The 13,115-nt window shown below is 42.1% G+C and overlaps 1 protein-coding gene across 1 annotated transcript; it reads right to left on the reverse strand.

Annotated features, from left to right (window-relative positions):
• Positions 1-212: 212 nt before the first annotated feature.
• Positions 213-10,720, reverse strand: TNFAIP3 (TNF alpha induced protein 3). The gene is made up of 8 exons (XM_026048205.1): positions 10,400-10,720; positions 6,141-6,331; positions 5,767-5,914; positions 5,402-5,572; positions 5,051-5,231; positions 2,702-3,624; positions 1,120-1,352; positions 213-494 (listed from the first exon to the last, which is right to left on the reverse strand). The coding sequence occupies exons 1-8, from the start codon at positions 10,695-10,697 to the stop codon at positions 213-215; spliced, it is 2,427 nt and encodes an 808-aa protein (XP_025903990.1). The 5' UTR covers positions 10,698-10,720.
• Between the last annotated feature and the right edge of the window lie 2,395 nt (positions 10,721-13,115).

Below are 13,115 nucleotides of genomic sequence, written 5' to 3' on the forward strand. Positions count from 1 at the left end.
TTCTCAGCAGTTCACGTATGCAGTGTTTATAGGAAGTAGATATTTATTCCCATTCTTGGAAATAAACAGGAACAAGAGCAGACAGCTTATATTACCCGCCTCCCTCCCCCTCCCATGCTTTCAGGTCTGTTAAGTGTTTTGGACATAGCACCATTTCAGTTATGGAAGCAGCTGGCATCATTTTCTTGTTCTCTCCCAGCTCTTCTTCTCTGCTAGCCGTAGATCTGCTTGAACTGGTAGCACTCGTTGCAGTAACCATTGCACTTGGCATTGCCATAGTGGTCGCACGCAGGCGCTCGGCAGCGCTGCTTGGGGCTCTCCTCCGCAGCTGAGTCCCTGGGCTGCCCCGACTGCGCCCGCTGGCTGAGGCGCCGGCACTCCGGGCACAAATCGTCGCTCCGGCCGGCCGAGTTGTTTCTGCACGAAGCCCCGCCACACTGTCTCTTCTGGCTAGTCACTGCTGCTCGCTGTGCATCTCTGCGCTGTCCTGTTCTCTTGAAAAATGTTAAAAACATTGTCAGTGGCAATGCTGGCAGCACAAGTGGCTTTTCATTTATTTTCAACTCTGCTGGTGTTTTATATATGTAACCACTAGGGGCTGTCAGCAAACACAGAAAACAAACACCATTGTGAAGAGCGCAACAGCTCTGGCARTTTGCTTTGCAAAGCAAGGCGGAAAACTCATATTCAAGCTGGCAGTCTTTTCACCTCCCGTATTGAGACATGCTTCTTTTAAATAGCACAATCCACAGCCCAAGTCTGGTTTTACCAAAGAAAATCATAAATTCTGTCATGTCTTAATTTTTTTTTCTTTGTAAACTCTCTGTTCTAGAGAAGCAAACTAATAATACAGAAAATGGAATAAGGTAAAACTGTAAAGCGCTCAGTGTAGAAGGCAAAATGAAGCTGACTGACTTCCTTGATGTAGCTGCTCAGCTCTACAAGTAGGAATGAAAACCTCTTCCCAACAAGCAAACACACTGTTGGACCCATTTCCTCCACTGGGGTTGTTGGTAAAATTCCAGCTGAAGCATTGTCTATGATACATTTGGAGTTGTCCTCACGAGAGAAAAAACAGGCGGTGTTAAGCAACTGGAGAATTTTCTCAAGTTCACTTACTTGTGGTTGCCTCACAAGCTGTTCTTCAGTCCTCCTGGCTTCCTGAAATCGCTGGTTCTGGGCTTTAATGAAACAGTTCTGGCAGTAGCCTTCCAGCATGGTGCTCCCCAGGGTGCCACAGTCTCGCCGCTGGCAGGAGACCGTGTTGTGGAAGGCGGCCGCGGAGCTGCCGGACTGAGCCGCTGCCGAGGAATTCCTCTGAGACCTCTTCTGGTGCCGTAGTAAAGCACTGTCTGTAATGCAGAGTAAGGAGAACAGTTTGAATGTGCCCAGTTGACTGAAAAACAACTACAACAAGATCCTTAGCTTAAATGAAAGAAAAAAACAAAAAAAATCCACTAGCCTCAAACACCAATTTCAGAGCCCTCAYGAGGGGTGTTAGACTCACTTATTCAATGCGCTTTCTGTAATGCTGCATAAATAACGGTAATTGATAATAGCCTTTTTTTTCCATGAAAAGAATCTTGAAAAATGTAATTTGTGAAAATCTGGCCCTCAACATKACAACTGGATCCCCTTAAAGTCAAAAGAAATTCTGCCACTGGTTTCAGAGCGCTAACTGTGATGTGTCCCCTTCGTCTTCCCCAGTTACAGTGACACTGGGTAAAATTAAGTAGAGGGACATATGGTTTAATGGGTTAAATTGTCTTATGCTTTTTAGTCTCATGAAATGATTTTACATATTCCATAATAATAAGGGGAAAAAATGTGAACAACACTGGAAAATAAGATATTGCAAGCTAGCAGAGAAGTTCCCCAATTTAGAAATACGTGTAAAACACAGTATAGGTACAGTTGCCACCAATGAACCAGTCTGATGGGTTAAGCAATAGCCCTCTGGTACATTTATCTTCCACCCTCTGTTCCTAAGGGCTYTTGGCCTACATAATAGGCCAGAAAGGTGAAGATTTCATGCCATGATTTATTCACAGGCTTTTACCTTTCCAAAGTCCTGACTTCATACACACCCTCATGCATATACATGGTAATACCATGAAAGAGATCAAGATACATTTTAACAAAAATATTATAAGTTACACCAGAATACAACCACGCTACCTACAGTCCTATATGCCGTGTTTATCAAGGTGACATTGGTAGTTAATGTAGTTACACTGAATACATCCAGAATTAATGGAGATTTCAAATTAATCTCTCTGTCTTTTAAAGGCACTATAAACAGATAGGATTTTCAATAACACCCATACAATACCATCTCATTGATTCTTTTAACCTGTCTAGATGTGAACAAGTTTAATCAGAAAAAAATCATACCAAAACATTATCGCAACAGATGGCTGGGAGGGATCAAAACTCACCCCATATAGCCCTCGTTCAGATGCCATGAAAAACAGTGTTTTACAATGCATTTCACAGATTTACCACACTGTCACTCTGTGCCCCTTCACAGAACAAGGGCTCTGTACAGGTACAGTCTCCTCACATTGCTGCTTCTGCTCTACACTATTTCCATCAGCACCTGCCCTTGCGAGCTCTGCAGGTACAGCTCCATAGCTTCATAGCTTCGAGCAAGTTTTACTCAAAGTCGAAGTGCAGCAAAGCTCACAACGTCTCCGCTTACCGTGGTTTTCCATGTACTCGAAGAAGCAGAGCGTGCAAAAGCCCTCATTCTGCGGCGTCCCAAAAAACTTGCAGCCAGGTTTCCGGCAGAGATTGCTCTCCCTCTTTTCCTCGGAGCCATGTGCGGCATGGGGCAGTGCTGCCAACAACGGCTCCTCACAGTTGTTGTTGGGACCTTGATGACAGGAATGCTGAAGGAAGCTCTGGGGTATCTGGGAAGGGTCAGACGTAGACCTCTGGTGACATGTGGGCAGAAAGCCAGGGCTGCCATTTGAGGAATGCTCTGTAGTCCTTTTGAAACAAGTGCTGCACGTGCCATTAAAGGTCCTATTGGCCTTCTGAAGGCACACCTTGCACGTTGCATAGTCTAAATGGCCTCGGTCATCCAGTTTATTACGAGGACCAAGTTGCCTGGTGTAGCAGCGTTCACAAAGTCCATTGTGGTGCACATTTAGCGTAAATGGGCAGTCTGGAGTCCTGCATTTCATGGCAGTGGTTTCGCTGTACAGGAAAAGGCTGGGAGCAGTTGGAGGTGCAGAGCGAGGCCCTGTTACGGGCTCTTCCGATATCCATCCCCCAGGTTCACAACCTTCCCCACGGGAGGAGCCCGACCCAGCTGCCCTCGGTTTCTCAGGCGCCGTTTTGGACATCTGCTTTCTTCCTTTAGCTCCCTGTGATCTCCGCTCAAAGCACTCATGGCAGTAGGGCTGGGTGTTCACAGACATAAAGAAAGGGCAATTTGGAGTTTCACATTTCASCTTTAAGAGGGAGAGCTGAGAGAAAGATAATTCCTGTCTGTTCCCGGGGCAGGCCTCTCTCCTAGCAGGTTCACTGTTCTCCTGCCATTTCTTGTACTCGTGCTGTACCAGCTGAAAATAATCTTCCACCAGGTTTATTTCTTTGGGGAGGTTGCCTTCATCTAACCTAAAAGGCAGAAAAGGAAGACTGTCAGTGGTTGAAATGGGCAGAAGGTGGGGGTGGAAGCAAATCTGAGCGGTGTGGGGAGGAAATGTAGATTTAAAGCACATCCATATTACTCAGCTAAAAGATCCAGGATGTCAAACTGTTGCTTTAAATGGAAATAATTTTAAATGCAGGTGTTTAGTGATGTCAAACGGAGACTTTCACATCTAAAGAAACGGTCTGATACAATGCTAATCAGAAGAATTCTTAAAAGGGTTTTCAAGGTAAGAGTTTTCAATCTGCGAGAGTTATTTGCAGGCAGAATATAAATAATCTCTAAGAAGTAAAAAGAAAAATCCCCCAAACCTTAAATTCCTCTGTAGATCAATGCTCAGACAGGCTGAGGTCAGAGTAGAAAAACCTCTCTATTCACCAGTCCATACTGGTGAAAACTACTGAAAACAAATTTTTCCTACAGTGGACTCACTATTTCCTACAGTTGACGCAGTTTAATCAATATCCACTTCTGGTTTTGCYCCTGTTGAGTCTGTAGCTCAAAACAAACATCTTGAAACAAATTAAGTGGCTTCAGTCAAGTTCTTTTTGCACTATCATCCATAATCCAATCCCTGCACTGCCCTTGACCCCTGGGAAAACTCCCCATCACAAGTCTACTGAAGGCTCCAGAGGTTGAGGAGCTAGCGTTACTGATACCCTCAACAGCCAACTCGTTCAGTATGACGGAGGAAGATGCACTACCACCCTTTATGCTCACACAGATCCTTTGGGTTGGAGGACTTCATTTCTTAAAGGCTGACAAACCAGCATAAATTGGTATGAATAAAGAGGTATTGATACTCTGGGTGGTAACACAGAAAATATAGATAGTCATTTTCCTCAGACACTTGTGAAGGCAAAGGACAAATATTGACACTAATGTGCCCTAAATGCCCTCTGCATTTTGCTATCAGAGGGATGAAACCAGATTCCAGTTTCTCCACAGGTCCTATCTTCCTGCCTGCAACACTRCTGCGACACTGCAACAGTTCAGTGTTTCATAGGATTGACATTTTGGAAATACTTGAACTGCTTTACCAAATGCAGACAGAATTATGTAAAATCTACTTCACACAGTTTGTACTCACATAAAGTGCAAAAGTTCTGTCTCACTAGTTTTTATGCATTCTAGCCTTCCCTCTGAGTAAACTCATCAATTAGTTTCTAAAATATTAGTTYCACTCTTCTAAACCTGAAGATATTTTTGGCTGCACCTTTGAGACCGGTTTAAGCTCATACTACTTAAAAGCACATCAATAATATGTGAATATYGATGCCAATATTCACAGCATGGATGATAACCATGTGCACTAATGTGAATGGAAAGATGGAAAGACTTCAATCACCATTATAAGTAGTGTAACTTTAAGGAAAGAAGAGTGACACTCACTTTGCAGCATTAATTAGATGAGTTGTACCATGATCCCAGCCTTGAACTGGAATTTCTATTACTATCAGGTAGTCTTTTAGCAGCTTCTCTTTTTCCCTCTCCTCTGCATCTGTCAGAAAGTGCACATTCATGTCCTCAAATCTGCCTCGTTCGCTGGTGACCAAAGGGATAGCCCGGATTTCTGTGTGAAAACAAAAAGGGTTAATATATTGAGAACAGATTCGGAAGGAATCTTATATTTATTTTAAGTTTAAAATGCAAATCAAACCCAGACTATACTTCAAATGCTTTATCTGCACATAGGTACTAAAAAAGATACACAAATCCCCACACAAGGTACTCCAAAGATACCTGGTCCGCTGTCCTTCAGAGTCACTAGTGGTGTAAAATGCATATTGTCATAGCCAAGCACAATTGGAAATCTGTAACATTCTTCAGCTGGCCAAAGGAGAGGCAAGTAAATCCCACCAATGTTCAGAGGAGCAAAGCTAGAGCCAGACTCTAAACTTCTCACCACTTTATCTGCAAAAGTAAGTAAAAAACAGTTAAAAGCAAATTCATATGTGCCACGGGAAGCGAAAGCATCAAGATTCTTGTATTTTACAACARTTGCAGAAAGCTCACAATTCTGAAATACCTGGAAGCAGTAACAACCAAAGAAAAGGACTACTACAGCATACTGTCTTCAATGTGAGATGACAAGCTGGACAACTCACCAGCAAGGACAATGATGGGTCTTCTGAGGATGTTAGCCAGAACGAAGATGTGGATTTCTTCCAGTGCATTATAGGGAAGCCTGTTTCGAGCAGCAGATGTTTCTGGAGATGTCATTTCAATGAGATATTCCCACTCCTCCTCCCAGTTCTGAGAAAAGAATCAATATCTGTCAGAAGTAGCTCTAAGACAGGGAGACCAACCAACTGCAGCGCAGCAGTGCTCAAAGAATGTACATTTTCTCTTTCCCTTCAAAGGGACAGTGTTTCTGCTCTCCACTAAGAATCGAACCAATGAAACGAAAATAAAACATAAGTCATCAAGGCAAATATGGATGATGACAAGGAAACAGCGTGATTCCCTTAAGCCAACTTACTCGGGTGTCATAGTGGAGTCCTGTTTCTACAAAATCCTGGGATTTAAGTGCCTCTCTCTGCCAGCGGAGCTTGAAGTTCCGTGTATCTATCTCCCTGAGTGTGCTGAACAATGTTTTCCTTAGGATAAGGTCAATATCTTCAATACCCCACATGTACTGGGATGCAGCATGCATGAGGCAGTTTCCATCACCTGCAAAAGAAAGAGGGCATTGTTTTAAAAGCTTACTTCAGAACAAAACAAAACAAAGACACAGGATGTATCGCTGCACAGCACTTATATCTCACATGGATTTCTCTCCAAGGCTTCCGCAGGCAGGTTTTTAACAAGAAGATCACAGCTATGAGCTCTTTACACAGAGGAAGAAAGCAAGTTGGTCACCTCTCTACTGTTATCCCTTCAGCAGTGAGAACAACATTAAGCTGCTGATCAACAGTGGTGGGAAGCCTGCTCTTTGTCTCTTTTTTAACTTTGACTGATATCATGAACTAAATTTTGCAATCCACTGCAAGTAGCAAACACAACTGAGTTAGCATGACAAAAATATTTTCAAACTAAGAGAGAATGAATAAATAAGGGAAATTACGCTGTGCCATCAGGTGTACATTTAGTAAGACATAATGAAAAATGCTGACTGAAGATATACTACAGTAACAGTGAGCCTCATGTCCCCTAATGAGTACTCTATTTTAGAGTGTGGCAGTTGGTGTACTAGATGTAAGAGTTATAACAAAACAAAACAAAATGGACAGAAAGGGAAGGACGAGTGAGGTGTGTAAAGTAATTGCAGGAGCCTATCTTCCCTTCCTCTCAGAACATGGGCTGTGTGCTTGCTGTTGAAAATAAAGAGGGTTTTTTTTAAAAAGACAAAATTAAAATTATTTAAATCACTAGTATAATGATTTGCTTTCCAGTGAGACAACTCCTTCCATTCAAAAAGTCCTCCATACTTCATGGGAAGACAGGAAAGAAATGGTCTGCAATTTCACAAATGAGGAAACAGAGAATCAAAGTAGCTAACTAACTTGACTGAGAGGTGTGACAAAATATGCCAAAGGCTGGGTCTCAAATGCTACCTCTACCCATCTTCATCAAAAAACTTCTGAAAGAGTGACATCAAGAATCTCTACTGTTGGATCCTCAGATCAAAAATAGGTCTACTGTTTAATAAAGTAGTACACAGATCCTCCAGTTGTTAAAACACCACAAAAATTTCCTCAAAATAGAGGACCTCAGCCACAGCAAAGTTGCTCATGTGAATAACTTTCAAAGCTGTTTCACCCACAAAGAGTTAAAATGTTAGCTTGCTACACGCATTAGGACCTCAAGGACACCACTAGCGTACTTTTGCTGTCTTTTTGTATGAAACKGCAGGGGAAAATCTGTAACAGCTCCCACATCCTGAAAGGAAAATCACTGGAAGTCCACTTAACATTTTCTGAATTGTTACATATCAGGTTTCTGCAGTTGCCTTTCGGTTTCTGATTCTTGTCTTGCACAGCTTACTTCACATCTGCAAACTGCATACTTGAGCTCAGAATCAGGGAATCGCACATAACACAGAAAAACTGACTGGGTTTCCTTCTGACCAAGAAGGATGACATATTAATCCCATTAGAGTTTTCCCTTTGCAAAATCTAGAGCACAGATAAGATTCTTCTTTTCTTTCAGAGCTTACTTTCAGTTCTTTATTGAGAAGCACTGCGCAAAATTCCTTACACAGCAGCCGGAATTCCCCAGCGCTGTTTGACTAGCAGTTGAGCAACAGTTGGACTTTTTGTTCTGCCCTGCGCGCAGCTCAAGGGTGCAGGCTCCGGCGGACTTTCCCGGGGGGTGTGGCTGGGCGAGCTGGAATGAGCACCTATTCATTATACAAGTGAAATCTCTACAACCAATAGATGCTGGAATTTTTTGATTTTTTTCTTTTCTAAGCGCAGTTTCAATTTTTATACACCTACTTCCTTCCTCCTATCCTCCATTCACATGTCTGCAAATAAATATGTGGTCATTCACGGTGGCTTTTTTTTTTTTCTACATGCGCAACAACTCTGTAAATTCATGCTCAGGTTAGGTAAAATCCACATTAATAAAATGCTAATGCAGTTTTAGGATATAATAAGCTTTTTAAATTTTCAAAGACTGAACCCTTCATTGGGAAAAGACAGACATTTCTGGAGAAAGCCCATCTTTGACTAAAAAAGATAAATATATTCCTCCCACATTTACCAGCCAGGTTAACCAGGCAAGCACTTTTAAAAATATTCTTTATTCCATATGAGGGGTAAAAAAAGCATCCTTTCCACTGATGTAAATAATACTCCTGGGATATTACATGTCCATTCCATGATCCCAGGAATACTTCCTGGGATATTACATGTTTTCTATAGGCTTCTATCCCTGCTCTCAGTGGCCCTTTCCTTTAGTCCACAGTTTAGCTTCTCGTCCCTTCAAAGGTCCTGAGTTGTGACTAATTTGCATTAACCATAGATTCCCAAAGCCACCCCTCTATATATGAACTTAATGACCCTGTACACTGAACTGAAGCCAAGTTCATCACTGTGGAGTGGGGTTGTAGGGAGGAGACAGAGACACAAACCAACCCCTTGCTTGTGTTCCCTAAACCACTTGAATATTTCAGCATCATATATATCGGGACACCTACTCATGGAAGGTATCCAGGACATCAATCCATAGGCTCCTCCCATTTGTAAACACTGTTCTACAGCTGTGAAGCAATACGCTGGATCATATTCACTGAATATTGTGTCACCACCAATAAGGGCCTGTTCAAGCAATACTAATCCCTGCAGAACACAGACGGACATTAATTCTGGGATTCCAAAATTGTTGCTCTTTGCTCAGGGTAAAAATTACAAACATTGCCCATTTGCCTAGTAAATCTGTTAGAATGTAGTCACTGGAATGACATCAGCCCAGATTGATGTCACTTCTGTAAAGCATCTATAAAGTACTGCCTGCCCTGGCTGCAACTCCAGTCCTTCTAGAAGATCTAGATTATGCAGTATTTGCACAAATTAAAATTTTGAGAATTTTAGGCAAGTGGAGGGGCAGAAAAGCCCACTAACAGGTTAGTGCCTCCATGACAATTATAGAGATACAGATTTGGATGGAGTTCTTCAAGGCTGTGCCAGACCYGCCTATAAGGTGGGTCTATTTTTTAATAGACCTATTAAAACTGTGTTACAGAAAGTTGTGTTTTCTCTAAAACACAATTGTGTGCAATCAGACTAAGAAATATAGTAGAGTTTGGGAAGGGAGGAATGTGGAATGTGGTCTAGGAAGTCAAAGGCAACATGTATATAAACATCTAAGAGAAGAACATATCCAAAGAACATACTGTAAGGGGTCATCTCTCCTGGTATTTCTAAAACCAGAAGAGTTCATGCCTACATGTATCCTCTTCAAGACGTTTTTGTACTACAGCCGTACCCTTTTGGTGTAGCTGTTCAAGGTACCTGACAAAACACCCAATAACTAAGTAACCCTGAAGGAAAGTCCTAAAACTCTACTGGCCCTCGAAAGCAAAGGGCACTGCAACCCTTCTTGTTACATAAATGTGGTTGTCATTTGCACACACTGGAATTAGGGCTGAGCCCTCAGGGAAGGCAAAGCCTGCTAAGCCTATCAGCTAATTAAGCACTAGTTGGCCTGATGGTGCGGGTGCTGATGCCTGTCAGCAAGGTCAGTCTCCTCGAGGCTGTAAGCTCAAGACACTCCTGCTGACATGGTGGCTCCAGCTAGGATGACAGATAAACCTCACTGGATAGCTATAAAGGCAGGAGTTATAACCAGGTATTGACTTCTCTAGGTACAAGGGAATATATCCCTGTCACTCAAGGCATCTGAGATGTCCTCTTGCCCGACCTCAGGGGCCATTCAGCACTTTCAAAGAGGCAGTCGACACATAACGGCGTCAGATTCATGGGAAGGTGATGGATTGTAAGACAATGTTCTCACATGATATAYGCTGACATGCCACAGGTTCCTAATATTATTAAAACATCTCTTTAATTTTCAGGCTATTCATAATACTGTGATAAATGGGGGGGACTGCCACAGACTCATGACAATATGCCCTGTGGAAAGACTTTAAGATCACTAAGTCTAAATGTAAAGGCACTTTTTTTAAAAAAGCAATGTGCTTCTGTTTCAGTAATGTAAACTCAGACACTATTAATAAAGGTGGTACATTCTTACTGGCCTTTTTAATGCCAGTTCAAAGGCCAGATCTTAACTTACCATTAGTCTTCAAAGGCACAAGTTTCCTGACTTCCATGCACCAGTTCAGTTTCCTCTGGCGCTCCAGTGAAGTCTGGGTGGCCTGGTCAGTCAGGGCCTTCTGAAGTAATTCCCGAAACTGTGGACAAAACTGGCACATTCTGAACATTTCTATGGTGTATTTGTGCATAGTTCTAAAGTGGTGAATTATTCCATTGGTGGATTTGACCAGATCTTCAGGTGCTCTCTCTCTAATCTTCACAGCTTTCAGCATATTGCTATGATATAAAGCTTGAGGAAGAATGTGCTGGCCAGCCATGTTCCCAGAAGAAATCTGAAATGAAGAAAAAATGTTTTTTCTTATTGACACTTCATCTGTCATGATCAGAGTGCTATCACTTCTGCAAAAAAATAAAATAAATACTTTCTCATTGCAGTTTTGGCTACAAAGTGTACGGAGTGGCCTCAGTCCACTTGGAGCTTATATCCAGAAATCACTCTGCATTACTCAGATATAGACTCGGAACAGATAACCCTGATCATTTGCTTTGATCATTTACTCTGATATTAAAGAGAATTTATTCTCTTTAACCAAGGAACCAAGAAATCAAGAACCAAGGAAATTGTGTCGCTCTTAAAAACGGGACTCTGCATCAAAGTAAGGATAAAAGAAGGAAAGATCAAGGGAATGAAAAATTATCTTGGAGACTTGACTAATTGATAATTGCACAGTGTAATCCCCCCCTATGAACCTGCTGAACTTTCAGCATGTTTCAAGCTTTTGTTTTGATGATATGCCAAAAAAAGCAGATAATGACCAATTCAGATCTCCACAGCCCATAGATACTGAGAAGTGATGCTTGGTATAGCCCCGTACAAAAAGAAACAGCCTGAAGAATTATACGCCATGCTAAGATCTGCCCCATACTTACGGTGGTTGAAGAGGGCAGATGAGCAGTTTGCAAGAGACTAAGCACTGACGGCCAGATTTATGCTGCTCCTCTCAGGGCTCCTTATAGTATGTGAACATTTTACCTGCGGCACAGAGGTGCCGAGCAGTTTGTGGGGGTGCAAACGGCAGTCCCGCTATTACTCAGCGGTAAGTCTGAAGAGCTGAAAAGGCATTTCCATTTGGCTCAAAAACCCCAATATTTTTCCGCGGTAGGACCAGTAATACATGCTGGCCAACATCCTTTTCTTGAGTACTTCTGGCCCCATTGGCCACAGCAGGAACAGCAACAACAAAAGGTAATCTGAAACTATCTACACCCTCTGAAATACTTGCATAGAGCACATAATGTTGTGGCTTGCTAGAGCCAAATGTAGGGACTATGAATGTCCCTCGAGAGTCCTGGGCACAACAGTAATAACTCCAAAAATGTATTTTTACATGGGAAGACTCTCCATGCTACCCTGCGCATTACTACTCTGTTAAAAAATGCAAACTTTCTTTTAAGAAAATAAATATATGTRTATCTAAAATTTAGAATCAAGCTAGTCTAATTAGGAGTGTCTACCATTTTGATTAGGAACCACGTAAAATATAACAGAGATTGCTATCAAGCCAGCTAGTCTTGATATATATCATATTAAGTTGACGAAGACCAGAAACAACAGAGAAATGAGCACTGAAGATCAGAAACAACAGAGAAATGAGCAGTGAAGCTGTTAGGAAGTTGCCTTGCGGACATGGAAGTCGGGAGGGCTGGAGAGAAGAAGATGAATGATAACCTGCCAGACTGCCTGGGAAGGTGCTCCTGAGCCTGCCAAGGTGAAAGACACAAGCATCTCCCTCCACACAGGGAACTAACTTCTCTCTTCTCTTCACCCGTGCCACTTCCACTGGCAAAATCCACCTGCAGCTGGAGCCCTGGAAAGGACTTTGCTCTTGCGCTTATGCTCCTGATAAGAGGAGACCTCAGACTCTTCCCGCCTCTGCCAGAACCAACTGACTTAAAGAGTCAATGTACATCCTATAAACCCCTGAATAGAGGCACATGAAGCATGGGATGCGGCAAAGGCAGTACAGTCCACTGTGCCCGGCCCTGGGCAATGTAATTCACACACAATTTCCTCTACAGCGTTCCTAGCCATCAGAGCTGGGACACATGGAAAAACTTTCCTCTAGTTAGTAAAGACCACCTGTTCTAAACACATCCCCTGGGAAGAACTCAGCCCTAAAATGGAATAAATTCATTTTCTCATCTATTTCTACTCCTCCGCCTCAAAATCTAGTTTTGCATATCACTGATGCAATCCTGTATGTAATTGTATGGATRGTTTAAGACATGAAATATAAGCAAGCACATATTGATCTATTTAATAACCATGACTGTACTTTGCACACACCAGAACGCTGAATTTCTTAATTACATGAGCACAARCATTCAGTCAGGGGGAATTTTTTACATGAATGAAGATTAAGTACCATTGGTATGGACCCCTGAAAGGACTGTTTCCAATATTCTGTAAGCTCAGCACTTTCTATTATTTAAGCATTTGCTGAGACTATATTATTCTTTATTATATTCTATAGGTATATTTTGTCTGCACCACATATAAAGTACTGACAGTGCCATTTACACAATGGTTAAATATCAAGCTAAGAAAAATACTAGATACCATTATTTTAAAAGGTATGTGATGAAGCAAASAGAGCTTAGTAGACMCTAAGACTCAAAGAACWARCAACTCAGCTACAGKCATATTACTTCATACTGCACTACATTTTACAAAA

Source organism: Nothoprocta perdicaria, unplaced genomic scaffold (assembly GCF_003342845.1).
Source record: "Nothoprocta perdicaria isolate Ctin4 unplaced genomic scaffold, notPer1 scaffold_52, whole genome shotgun sequence".
NCBI classification, from domain to species: domain Eukaryota; kingdom Metazoa; phylum Chordata; class Aves; order Tinamiformes; family Tinamidae; genus Nothoprocta; species Nothoprocta perdicaria.